Genomic DNA, 14,380 nt, shown 5'->3' with positions numbered 1-14,380 from the left:
AATTCCCTCCCTGAGCTTTGAAAAATCCGGTTTCCTGATTGGTCCTCTGGTCAGGTGTGTGGTTCCCTTTGTTAACCCTTTACAGGTAAAAGAAACATTAACCCTTAGCTATCTGTTTATGACAGGAGACCACTATTTACCCTATCCCATCTTGTCTATTGTCTCAAACGCTACCCATTGGGCTCTGTAATTCACCTCAGTGAATGAGTGAAATGCTTATTTTCAGTGCCTGTGTTCATTGCCATACTGCAAAATTCCTTAATAATCATGCTCATCAATTATAAGACATTACATGTTTAAAAGAGCCATGCAAACCTCACCCACTTAACTTCCACAACAGCCATGGGGTAGCCGAGTATTATCCCCTTTTTTACAGATGAATTAAGAGACACAGACTGAGAGTGACATAAGTCCACAAAACAGGTTGGTGATACATCCAGGATTAGAACTCAAGAGATCTTGAGTGCCAGCCCCATATTATATCGTAGTGTTTCTCAAACTCGGCCCATGCCGCTTCCAGCAGCTCCCATTGGCCTGGATCACTGAACCACAGCCAGTGGGAGCCACGATCGGCCGGATCTGCAGATGGGGCAGGTAAACAAACTGGTCCGGCCCACCAGAGGCTTTCCCTACACAAGCAGCGACCCCCGTTTGAGAAACACTGTTATATCGGCTCAACCACACTGACTCTCCAGTAACGAGCCCTGCTCTATTACTACTCCTGAGGGAATTCTGTGTCACTCCACATGCACAGAATTAATGTCTCCCCCAGATTTCTTTGTTTCCCCACAGAAAAATGATTTCTGATGGGGAAGCAAAGGGAAGTGCAGGTGTGCTCTTTTGGGTACCCGGAGCAGCTGGCAGAAAGATAAATCACTGCAGGTGGGGGGACAGGGAAGAGTGGCTGTGGATACCCTGGCTGGTGGCTCCTACCCTGTGCCAGGTTCTGCTGCTAGTCCCAGCTGGGCTGTGGGGTGGGAGACAACAGATCTTCCTCTTTCCCTGCAAGAAGCAGCCAGGGCTGGGTCAGAAACCTCCCCTGGCTGCAGGAAGCTCCGCACCCACCCCGCTACTTCCTGCCCCCATCGCTCCTCAGTCATGGGGGGAGGGGTCACTGTACAGGGAGCTGCTCCTCCATCCACCCAAACCCCATGCATCCAGACCCCCCAAAATACATACCCCCCCGCCAAGCCACACTGTCCATACCCAGAACCCTCCCGCTGAGCCTTCCTCGCCCCACATCCAGACCCCCATCCCTGCACTTCAACAATCCCCCACACTTGAACCCCCAGCCTGACGAGCCCCACCCCCCAGCACCTGAACCCCTCCAACGACTCCCTGTACCTGGCCCCCCACCCCACTGAGCTCCAACCAGCTGCACCCAGACCCCCACACCAGCATCTCCCCTCCTGCTGCTGAGTCCCCCACACCCAGACCCCTCATTGATCCCCATTCTCCCCACATCCAGACCCCTGCCGCTGAGCTGCAACCATCTTCATCTCAACCTCCCTGCAAAGTTCCATTCCCCCTGCACCCAGAACCCCACAATGAGGCCAGATGCATCCAGATCACCTCACATATCCCACTAAGCCACCCACACCTAGACTGCCCAACAATGAACCCTGATACCCCACACCTGGATGCCCCAACACTAAGCCCCTCCACACTTGGATTTTGCTGGACTGAGCCTGACTGCCCCATACCTGGATTGGGGGCCAGGGCTGTGAATGCGTGTGAGACTCTCCCCCTCTCACTTGCTATCTTGGTGCGCCTGGTGCAGAGGGGCAGGGGTGTGTTTCTGGGGCAGGCCTACCCCTTAGACTATGTCAGGGTCGGGTACAGTCTCATCGAGTCTGTGTCCGCAAGCAAGGAGGCTGCAGGGTAATCTCCCACTTCTGTGAAACCAGTGGCCTGTGCTCTGCTCTGCCATGCTGAAGACTACATATTTATTTATTGACAAATAAAATATATCCTTCTCACCATTTCTCCAAACCCTCATTTCCATCCCTACTATTCTTTTCCCCCATGAGCAAATAATTTTTACTTTAAAAGTATCTGAACCAAAATTAAATGGAAAGGCAGAAAACATCAACTGGTAATGTTCACAATAATACTTATGAGTAAAGATAAAGAACAGAGCTGGTTGAAAATAAACAGAAATTTCAAATAATTTTTGAGGTTGAAATTTGGAATTTTGGTCTTTTTTTTAAAAAAAAGACAAAATGTTAAAGAAAAATGTCCTCCCATTTTTGACCAGCTGTAATAAAGAATAAGTTTCTCTTTCTCTGTGACTCCTGGGACTGTAATAACAGCATGCCTCATGCATATCATGCAAAAGTCACTATTGCTACTACACCAAAAGGGAAACACTCAGAAACTAGCTCTCCTTGGAACAATATCTCTAAACTGCTGTTGTGTTCAATTAGCCTGTTGCCTGAAAAGGTTACATGGTGTAAAATGTTGTTAGTTGCCACTGCAGTTTACGGTACAGCTCCTGTGTGTTCATCATGTCAAAACTTCTAACACAATCACATTTTTATTTTGATATTTATGTAACATATGCTCCTTGTCAATCAGTTTGAAATGGACAGGCTAGTCACTGCTGAGGGTCAATGCGTTCAATCTGAGAACTTGATTTCTGAGTTTTGCAAGGGTCCCTCCTCTTCTCTGTCTCCTTCTGCTAGAGGTATATTAGCAACTAATGTGGGTAATTAGAAGCAGACTTGTCGCAGTTTATTACATTATAAAAAGTGTCAATTAGCTTAGTCATGGGCCTTTGCTGTGAAAGGTCTATTTAAAATGGAAGCTATACACACATTTAAAAACAGTAACTATTTGTGTACTTAGCTCTACAACTCAAACCATTCTCCACTCACTCCTGAGCCATGTGGCACTATTTGTCCAGGACTAACACACATGGGTTTGCACCTTTTATGAATACACTATTTTTTGCTCCTATTGAAGAAAATGACTGAAGACAATGGGATCACCTGGATGCTCAGCATTTCTGAGAAACAGGCCCCTTATTTTGGTACTTTATTATGGATTATCTATAGACACTCATTTTTTAAAACTATATGTCTCTATATTTCTCAGGAAGTTTAAAAATACACTTGCTCACTAGGGCCTGCATATCATTTACACTAGGGTTGATTTACATTGAGTCCTTAAAGTAAAGAGCAATTACCCTTATCTCATGTTAACACCACCTGTACACTGCCAGAGCAGTTTAAAGAAGCCTTGGTGTAAATAAGAATCTTTTTTTTTTTTTTTTTTTTTTTTTTTTAAGGCCAACAACTAGGGTTACCATCTTTGAAATGCAAAAAACCCCGGCACCACTCCCACAAGGCAAGACTGCTTTAACCCCAACCACAAAGCAATTCTGCAACTGCCCCTTCAGCAGCCACTCTAACTAGAGAGGTAACACATACATATAAGATTGATAACATTGCACCTCTCCTCACTCTCGCATGACTCAAACCCTCTCTCACACATTTGTGTGGTGCACTTACAGGTTGGTAGGAAGACAGCTGCTGTATTTTCAACAGTTTTGATCTATCACTTAAACTGCAGAACTGGGAACTGCAGCATCTTTAGCCGGACACAGAAACTTTTAACATTTGATATCCCAGTGTATTGTGATAATAATGCAAATCTTTAGACCCACATAAAAAAAAACCCAGCAGATTAAATTGTTTTTCTGGCAACTGGCAAATCCATTACAAAAAAAAAAAGCCAGGGCGGTCAAATATCCGTCAGGGGTAACCCTACCTACAACAATTGCACTGTTTAATGTAACACAACAGTAGAGGACATGATATTTCTAAAACTAGACTGGCCCTTTATTAAGAGAACTATTTACAGAGGTGCTGTAACTGCAGCAAACTTTCAAGCCACATGCACACAGACTGACTTACCGGTGCCTCCTCCAAATTCTCCCTTCCTGCAACCTGTGGTCCTCCCCTCCAAGTGCCAGGGAGGTTGCTACATGTGCAACATCTTGTAACTCCAGATCATCCTGCATGTTGTGCTTCACTATGAGTTCTTTCCCATTGTTCTTTTAGTAAGAAACATGTACTAAATCAGAAACTGGACAGTATCTGGATGTGAGATTGGTAATACAACCCACAGTGCTCTTTTCAAATGGGAAACTGAACAGGCAAAAAGTGATCATGTTTGTCTCCTTTATTTCTCACGCATGATGTAAAAAATGGCTCAATATTTTTTTTTCCAAATAAGGTTTGCTTGCTTGTTTTTTTTTAAATTAGAGATATCAGACCAGAACCTCAGCTGGTATAAATCAATGTTACTCCATTGACTTCAGTGCAGCTACTCTGATTTACAGCAGTTGAGAATTTGGCCTGTCAACTCAAGACTTCCCCTCTTTGCCAAGGCAACCTTTGGAGGACTGGAACTGAGATGAGGACTCCACAGTTGGTGGAAAATCTGTGTTGGCACTTTCCCAGTTCTCAAGCTAAGTCCCCTCATTAATATCTGGGAAAACTGCACTGAAAAATACAGAGTAAAAACTATTTTTGGAAAACCACTTTGAAGCCATTCCCATACAGCATACATAAGCAGGAAGGGCACAAAGATGAACTACAAAAGGAAGCATACACATTAAGCACAGTTCATCTTATGGGTAATAACAACTGTAGTTAATTGCTAGTTGCGTTACTGCTTATTCCTACAGCTAATCAATAATTCATAACAAACTGTTTAGAGGGAGGATGAATTGTGGATAAAGCACTGGACTGAGACTCAGGAGATCCAAGATCTACTCTTGGCTCTGTCACAGTCTGTCTGTGTGACATTGGGCAAGTTAAGCTCTTTGTCCTCAAGTTCCCCATCCATAAAATAAGGATACTAGTGGTTCCTTTCCCTACACACACACATACACATTTTGGCTGTCTTGTCTATTTAGATTGTTCTCTCTTCTGAGCAGGGGTTTCACTATCTGTATGTCACCCCAGGCTTGTATTACACTCTCAAGGTTACAGCTTTTCTCTGGCCTTGGCTTGGTAAATGCTGCCACCACCCAAATGAAAAAAAAACAAAAAAAACAAACAACAACTCAACGCTTTGAACCCAGGAAGGAGCACTTGGGAATTCCTCTCTGTGGGGTACTCTCAAGCCCTTTCACCCCTCCCCCCCCCTTTCAGGGAAGAGCTGAGAAAGAAAAGTTATTCACCAAATCATTTCTATGCATTATTCTGAGTCTTCTATAAGTCTTAGAATGTTCATAAGCAGTTTATTGCAAGTATTTAATATTAAGCTACATGTTCTGCTATGAAAATCTCTGAAACCACTGGCAAAGGATCTCACCCCCCTTGGAGTTGGTCTACACAGAGGATAACAATCCACTGTTGCGATCAGTTACTCCATTAGCTCATGCGTCAGAGGTGTATGCAGTGGGTCTAAGGGTTCCTTTCCTGTTGATGAACCATGTTAGACTGTCACTATGATCCCACATGATGGGATTTCAGGATGTGTTTTTTTCCCCGTTTCCTTTTTAAAAAAACCTAGGAAATTACACACAAAAACAAGATTAAAAGAATATTATTAAGGCTGCAAAGTCAACCACTAAAAAGTTAGGAATTCCAAATTAAGGATGCCTGTGCAACCTTAATTCGGCTGCCGGAGGCATTAGGATACACTCTCTAACTCTCATACACTATTTTTCTATACAACCCTTGCCTCATTCAGTGCACAGAATGGACAGTGTTCACTTAATGAGGAGATTTTTTTCACTTCATTGTTTAGTGTGCCGCCTTTACTGCAAAACCATCTAAATCCTCCTCTGAAAACAGAGTTGTTAGTTTCCTTATGAGTTTTCTGAGTGCTTCACAAATATTAATGAATGTATTTTCACAGTACACTTGTGAGATGAGTTGGGGGCACTGTCCCTATTTTACAGGTGGGGCAATGAGGCCCAGGAAAATTAAGGTCAAAAGTGTTCACTAATTTTAGATTCCAAATTTCAGTGGCCTAAGAGCTCCTTTTTTGGGTTCTTACCATTGTATGGCATTTTATGCCATCAAAGCACAAGTCCCATTGACTTCAGTCATAGCTGAGGGTGTTCTGCACTCCTGCAAATTAGATCCCAGAGTCTCAACTCAGGCACCCAGAAAATACAGAACACACTAAATTTGGTATAAGCGACTTGCCCAACGTAACATAAGAACTCTGTGGCAAAGACAGGGACAGAATTTAATTCCTTAGGATAGTATTCAACTGCTTTAACCATGAGACCATCCTTTCTCTTCCTGCATTCTCCTGCCTCATTCACTATACACCTTACAAATTCCGCTACAAATGATGCATGGACCTTCAAACAACTGTCCCCTTCCCTGCATAACCTTGATTCATATTCAGAGTGTGTCTATTCTGTGAACCAACTGGGGAAGAGGTCCAATGGAAAAAATAGTGTGTGGCCATGAAATTAAAGATAGTATCACCAGTTCATGCGCAGAAGGGGGCTGAATTAAAGTTGCACAGGAAACCTTAATTGTGGCATTTCCTAATTTTTGAGTGCTTGACTTCGCAACCTTAATAATGTTCTTTTAACTTATTTTTGTGTGCACAATAATAGTGTGTACAGTAACATGGATAGCTCTTCTCCATAATAAAAATAATTATAATTTGTTCTTCTGTAAAATATACTCTAGATTAAAGTAGTATAACATTAGAGAACAACAGATAGTATCATTCACCTCCATAGAAATCTAGGCTACAAAGACGTCTTCAATTCAGAGAATTTATATGTCAGAAAACCAGTCTTCTCTTTTAAAATAGAGAGCTTTCTATGAACTTTCCTTGAATAGTTGCTTCCTGGATACCATATTGGACAAATATACAATGTAAAAGGAGCTGTGCTATTGTGTGTGGGTGTTGTAATAATCATAAACCTTATGCCCGGTACTGCGCAGCTGATTAAATATTAGCTTCAATATAAAGAGTGAATTAATGGATATCTCCATTATTCATGTCCTTCTATGTAAACAGAAGGGAAAAGGAATACTATAGGCTTTCATTCCAAAAAAAATCACTGTGAGGATGGGATGAATTAATTGTTTCCCCTATATAACGAGCACCATCCTTTTTTGACTGTTTTAATTGTCACAGAGGCTCTACCCATTTAGACTCACCTTCGCAAGCTCGTCCACCCCACTTGCACTTCTTGCCAACGTTACAAGATCGACTTGCATTTTATCCACCCATGACTTTATTCTATAGAAATAAAAAGAAGAGAGAAAGAGATGTCCCATCAGATCAATGGCAAATAGTTATGATGATCACAAACACAAATGCAGGCTGACAGATTATCCTCCAGAAGGCAGATTGATGCCGAAGTCCCTCGATATTGCTGTGACTCTGCTTTAGACATTCATTCTGTCTCTCTTTCACACAAGCTCTCTGCCTTGCAAAGGCCCAACACAGTGAGGAAGCTGTATACAATGACCTATCATCAAAAAAAGGGCAAAAAGTCAGGACATATGAAAATAGTTGTTTAAAGGGCACAAGAGCCTTGCCCTTGATTGTTGAAAAAGTAACCTGTATGTCCTTTTGGAATATGCCACCAATACTGAGACATAAGTTAATGTGAATATCCTTTGTTAGCTCAAATCTAGCCTGGTCTTACACAAACCAATTGTGTAACTATCTGTAGACTGCATGGTGGTCCCCGCATATCCTAGACAAGAGTTCCTCTCCCAAAACCCATTAACACAATTAGCACTAGCTGACAGCTGCAGCAGAGAGGTTACCGACTAAATGGTATAGAGACTGACTAGCCTCCCAGTTGTATTTTGATTCTAAGTCTTCAAGTGTCAGGTGAACTTTTCTGCAGTTGTATCTCTCATACGGTTGTCTATAGTGACCAGATGAGCTGTTAGCTGAACAATCAAGCATACTGTCAGCACTTATTATTACTATCTATATTACGGTCCCCATTACCCTAGTATATGAGCACATTCTAATCTTTAATGTATTTATCCTCACAAGACCCTTGTGACTTCAGAAAAGCAGACTTTGACTCCCTCAGGGAACTGATAGGCAGAATCCCCAGGGAGGCTAATATGAGGGGGAAAGGAATCCAGAAGACTGTCTGGATTTTAAAGAAGCCTTATTGAGGGCACAGGAACAAACCATCCCGATGTGCAGAAAGAATAGCAAATATGGCAGACGACCAGCTTGGCTTAACAGAGAAATCTTCGGTGAGCTTTAACACAAAAAAGAAGTTTTACAAGCGGAAACTTGGACAGATGACTAGGGAGGAGTATAAAAATATTGCTTGAGCATGCAGGGGCATAATCAGAAAGACCAGGGCACAACTGAAGTTACAGCTAGCAAGGGATGTGAAGGGTAACAAGAAGGGTTTCTACAGGTATGTTAGCACCAAGAAGGTGATCAGGGAAAGTGTGGGACCCTTACTGAATGGGGAGGCAACCTAGTGACAAATGATGTGGAAAAAGCTGAAGTACTCAATGCTTTTTTTCCCTTGGTCTTCACAGATAAGGTCAGTTCCCAGACTGCTGCACTGGACAGCACAGTATGGGGAGAAGGTGAGCAGCCCTCTGTGGCAAAAGAACAGGTTAAGGACTATTTAGAAAAGCTGGACATGCACAAGTCCATGCACAAGTCCATGCTGGACATGCACAAGTCCAGTCCATGGGGCCGGATGCAGTGCATCCGAGGGTACCCAGAGAGTTGGCTGATGTGACTGGAAAAAGGCAAATATAGTGCCCATATTTTAAAAAGGGAAGAAGGAGAATCCAGGGAACTACAGACTCACCTCAGTCCCTGGGAAAAATCATGAAGCAGATCCTCAAGGAATCAATTTTGAAGCACTTGGAAGAGAGGAAGGTGATCAGGAACAATCAACATGGATTTACCAAGGGCAAGTCATGCCTGACCAACCAGAATGTCTTCTATGATGACATAACTGGCTCTGTGGATATGGGGAAAGTGGTGGATGTGATATACCTTGACTTTAGGAAAGCTTTTGATACCATCTCCCACAGTATTCCTGCCAGTAAGTTAAATAAGTATGGATTAGATGAATGGACTCTAAGGTGGATAGAAAGCTGGCTAGATTGTTGGCTCAAAGGGTAGTGATCAATGGTTCAGTGTCTAGCTGGCAGCTGGTATCAAGTGGAGTGCCCCAGGGGTCGGTCCTGCAATCGTTTTTGTTCAGTATCTTCATTAATTTCGCGATGACACTAAGCTGGGGGGTGAGGTAGATATCCTAGAGGGTAGGGATAGGGTCCAGAGTGACCTAGATAAATTGGAAGATTGGGTCAAAAGAAATCTGTTGAGGTTCAACCAGGACAACTGCAGAGTCCTGCACTTAGGATGGAAGAATCCCATGCACTGGCTGGGGACTGACTGGCTAAGCAGCAGTTCTGCAGAAAAGGAACTAGGGATTACAGTGGATGAGAAGCTGGATATGAGTCAGCAGTCTCCCCTTGGGCTACATTAGTAGGATCATTGCCAGCAGATTGAGGGAAGTGATTATTCCCCTCTATTTGGCACTAGTGAGGCCATATCTGGAGTATTGTCTCCAGTTTTGGGGGACCCCACTACAGAAAGGATGTGGACAAATTGGAGAGAGTCCAGTGGAGGTCAACGAAAATTATTAGTGGGCTGGAGGCACATGCCTTATGAGGAGAGGCTGAGGGAACCGGGCTTATTTAGTCTGCAGAAGAGAAGAGGGAGGGAGGATTTGATAGCAGCCTTCAACTACCTGAAGGGGGGTTCCAAAGAGAATGGAGCTTGGCTGTTCTCAGTGGTGGCAGATGACAGAACAAGAAGCAATGGTCTCAAGTTGCAATGGGGGGGGGGGGATGGGGTGGACAGGCAGGGTAGGTTGGATATTAGGAAAAATATTTCACTAGGAGAGTGATGAAGCACTGGAATGGGTTACCTAGGGAGGTATGGCATCTCTATCCTTAGAGGTTTTTAAGGTTCAGCTTGACAAAGCTGTGGCTGGGATGATTTAGTTGGGGTTCGTCCTGCTTTGGGCAGGAGGTTGGACTAGATGACCTCCTGAGGTCTCTTCCAACCCATATCTTCTATGATTCAATGATTCAAAGGCTGAGTGTCACCGTGCCACACTTTTAAGTGCCTAGAAAGTCACGGGAACAACACTGTGATCCACAAAGCTGAGTTATGTGTCCTGGCTCCCTATACAATGAATTGGGGCAGATAGTCACCTTAGAATGTGATCCAGGATGGAGTAGCAGTGACCACAAAACAGCCCTTCAGCCTCCTGCCACGTTGCTGGAATGGATTTCACCTCCCCAGTTGCTGTGCAGAACCCAAACACAGGCACGAGGCAGCTAGCGAGAATTTGACCTAGAGAGATTCTCTCAGCCTTGGTCACAACAGTAGATGCAGAGTAACAACACTGTTGGATGGCTTTGATTCAGCTGAAGCTTCAGCTCTGAACACTAAACAGGAGCTAAGCCAGAAGAGATATAAATCTCTCTGCATAGCAGCTGCACACAGTGCATATGCTTTGGATTTCACTTCAGTGCCATGTGAACAAGGTCGAGCTCCTAGGAATACAGATTGCAGTCCTTTATCGAACTGGCACAAGGTCATCTGCCCTCCATGTAAGCCACGGCATTTGTCCCTGTAAGGAGAGGTTTTTGTTTCAAATAGATAGCACCGACAGGTAGGAGAATGCAGCAGTTAAAGTTCCAGAATCATTGGGGATTATTGTCATTGTACTATTATGTACCGCAAATCAGTGGAGGCACATGAATAGGCTGTCTCATTCAGATTTTATTTTATTATAAACCTTCTCTGTACATGAGCCATCACTCATACTTGTAACACTACTATCACATCTTGGGATGCAATCTGGGATGAGGAGTTGTATCACCTCTTACCCTGTAAACCTTACGTGCATTAAAAGCTTTGTTACTTTAACTCCGTGCCTGGGATGTTCACAGCCAGCAACTAGAATCCCCTGAGTTGTTATGTATAACTGCAGCCTTAGTTCAGCAACTCTGAACCTAGCAGCCCGCCAGCAATACACCAGTCACATTCACTGTTTTCTACCAGCTTTGATTAGCACTTGGAGAGTGACCTCAACACAACTCTAATCCTGAATTTTCTCAAAGCTATATGCTCTGCAAAGTCCAGCCAACTTCTGGACCATTCAGAGATATATTAAGGTTCATTTTCTCCTTTAAGGAGCCAAAAGCATATTACAGCTTATTAAAGGCTTGTCTACACTTACTAGAGGATTGACGCTGTGGCAATTGATGCATCAGCAGTGATTTAATGGGTCTAGTGAAGACCCACTAAATCGACCGCCAATCGCTGTCCCGTTGACTCCTGTACTCCACCTGATCAAGAAGAGCAAGGGGAGTCAACAGGAAAGCATCTCCCATCGACGTTACGTAGTGTAGACCCTGCGGCAAGTAGATCAAAGCTACATCAATCTGAGTTACGCTATTCACATAACTCAAATTGCATAGCTTAGATCCACTTTTCCCTTTAATGTAGACAAGGCTAACTTAACTGGAGTAAATACACTCTTCCCTTCAAGCAGACCATTGAGTTGGTTTATAGTAAAAATAAGACAAGTTTATTAACAAAAGAACAGAGTTAAGTGACACCAAATAAAGTTAGAAAGGGCTACAAACATACAAAAAAGCAAAAATGTGCTTTCTAATGGCTAAGACCTTACTCAATCAGCTACAATCTTTGTTCAAGGTCATTTCCTTATCAATCTTCCATTCCCAGAGACTTTGACACCCTTGATTGATGGATCCATCTTTCTCGGCTTGCAAGAGCTCTGAGTCCTTGCACGTGTGTCTCACGTTGAATGCCAAAGATGGCTTCTGTCCTTACTTATTTCTTCTAAAGTTCAATGACCTTGTTCCAAGATGCAGAATGACCTCATGCTGTTCTCTTCTTGAGGGCTTCCCATCCCCTGCTTAGTTCCACGTAAATAGGGCTTCACTGTCTTTGGTCAAACCTTGTTTAATTTTGTTGGTAACAGGTAGATAGGTTCCCTCCTAGACAGTTGGGAATGCAACTGTTTCTCTCGGTATTTGGTCACAGACTTTAAAATATAGTATCATTAAGCATCCATATTTCCTCATATACTGTTAATACATACATTTCACTAGGATATTAATCACCACTGTATCATTGGCAGAAGAGACCGGACTAGATACACTTTTATAATACAGTAATATTGTATACACACAGTTGATTCAATTGCTTATCACTGGTCTATAATGACAGGGCGGTTCAGCCAGTAAACCTTTGCAATCTATTCTTAAAAAACCCAGACCAAGCGTCTCTCTCCTGCTGGGCTGTAGACCCCACGTTGTCTCCTCTCCTACCTGTTAGCTTGATAGTTTTGTTTACCTTATATGCAAATGGACCTTCACTGTCTCTGCCTGACAACTAGGCAGTCAGAAAAGTAAATAAATGCACATACCTCTATCTAAGGCAGACTGTGCTTACACATTGCTTGCCAAACACATTTTAAGTATATAATTCTATGCCAGGGGTCCCTAACGCAGTGCCCGCGGGCGCCATGGCACCCATGGGGGCATCTTAATGCACCCATATCCTGGCCCCTGGGAGAGCACCCGCCAAAATGCCGCAGCGGCATTTCGGCGGGGACGCCTCTCGCCATCGACAAGAGACATCATCAAGAGGCGTCGCTCCTGAATTTCGGCGGGGACACCTCTCAATGACTTCGCTTGTCGACGGCAAGCGACGTCATCGAGAGACGTTGCCGCCGAAATTCGGCGGCATTTCGGCGGGTGCTCCACTGCCACGGTGGTCCTTCGGCTGGTGCCCACCAGCCAAAAAGGTTGGGGACCACAGTTCTAGGCCATATCCAGAACTCAGGGAGCTACATATCCATATCCATACCCCAAACATACATCATGCAAGAATATTAATAATCCTACATGCCACCTTATAAATTGAGATTATGACCACAGTGTGTTAGGTGTGGTGAGTATGTCAGGCCTTACAAGAGCTGCCGACACAGCACTGAACCACCAATGGGCCTCTGTGTCACAACTCCACTGTAATAGTCTGTGCTGTTTGTATTCAACAGCGACACAAAACATTGTGAATTAGTGAAATACAAACCAAGGCCAGATTTTTCTATCGCACTCTGGCCTCTTTGCACCACTCTGATGGTGCAAAGGGGCCAGCTTTGCCCAGATCAGAATTCCCCTGGCATGGACCTGGCCCATATACCACCCCACCTGGCATCAGTACAGTGGGATGTGCAGAGGTGTCCAATAGGCATCAAGCATCCCCTCAGCCAGTAGATGGTCCCCTGGGGAACAATGCCAGCTGGTATAATTGCTGAACCTCCAAGCAACTATAATCTATGCCGTGGACAGCAGCATGGCCAGCACAGATAATTAAGAAATGGTAACAGCCTCTCTGACAGGTTTTCCTCTGCTGCATGAAACAGAAACTCTGCGCAGCAAAGAATCAGGACTGAGATCTTTGAATCATGAACCCTCCCCCCTGCAGTGGTGATGGGAAAACAATTTCCTATGTTCAGATAAGAACACAGGCCATCTTTAATTTTGATCAGGTTACCTAACCGATCTCCCTGACATTGCAGGCTAGGGTCCTCCTAGTCCATTTTTTAGAGCTTTGGTTACTTTTCAATGGATTTGCCAAAATTTTCTTTGGAAGACTATGCCTAATCCCATTGGAAATTCTCTTTCTGAATTTCATCCGGTTAATCCTATTTACCATCCTAAATAATTCCTCTCCCACTTTTATTTCTAGTCTTCATCATTCATCTAGCTATATATATGTAGCTAGGTTTTCCCCTCCCATAGAAAAACCAACAGAAGGGGAAAAAAGTCATCTGAACACACAAAGAACGTCAGTGTATAGCAAACTCATCAGATTCTTCCCTGTAGAGGATGAGGAGAGAGCATGGATCTCTAACTCTGCAGAGCCAAGAGATCCACAGGGAAATCTAGTCCTAACTCCACTGATGTCAGAGCACCCGCAAGAAATGCCTGTCCCTAAGAGCATTTATCCCTTGATGGCCACGTCTGCATATTCCTGCAATTAGGAGCCATGCTGCCTTTGGCTCCCCTTTCATGCCTGTGCGCTTTCATTCTGCTCTCTGTGGTACCTCTCAGGAGGGCAGAAATCCTGGAAGTTAATTGTGCTCTCAGCAGCTAAGATCTGCTATTCTGGAAATATTAATGTTGTAAAATGGTTCAATATTAAAAAGAAAGTGGCCATTTCTCACATTTGATACGGTCTCCTCCAGATTTGCAGTTATTTTAGATTCAGTTGCAAAACAGATGTGCTGTATCTAACCAAAGAAAGAAATGCCTTTGTTAATGGGGAAAAAAAATAA

General features: G+C 43.7%; 1 protein-coding gene across 2 annotated transcripts in view; it reads right to left on the bottom strand.

The window, feature by feature from the left end:
- CACNA2D1 (calcium voltage-gated channel auxiliary subunit alpha2delta 1) overlaps positions 1-14,380 on the bottom strand; it is a 697,188-nt gene that overhangs the window by 599,906 nt on the left and 82,902 nt on the right. For both annotated transcript variants that reach the window (XM_075064441.1, XM_075064440.1), the window contains exon 2: positions 7,149-7,230. In XM_075064441.1, the coding sequence (XP_074920542.1) occupies positions 7,149-7,230 (82 nt within the window). The remainder of the gene's footprint in view (positions 1-7,148; positions 7,231-14,380) is intronic.

Source organism: Chelonoidis abingdonii, chromosome 1 (assembly GCF_003597395.2).
Source record: "Chelonoidis abingdonii isolate Lonesome George chromosome 1, CheloAbing_2.0, whole genome shotgun sequence".
Taxonomy (NCBI): Eukaryota; Metazoa; Chordata; order Testudines; family Testudinidae; genus Chelonoidis; species Chelonoidis abingdonii.
The sequence above is the reverse complement of the archived record's forward strand: the minus strand, read 5'-3'. Positions and strand labels throughout refer to the sequence as shown.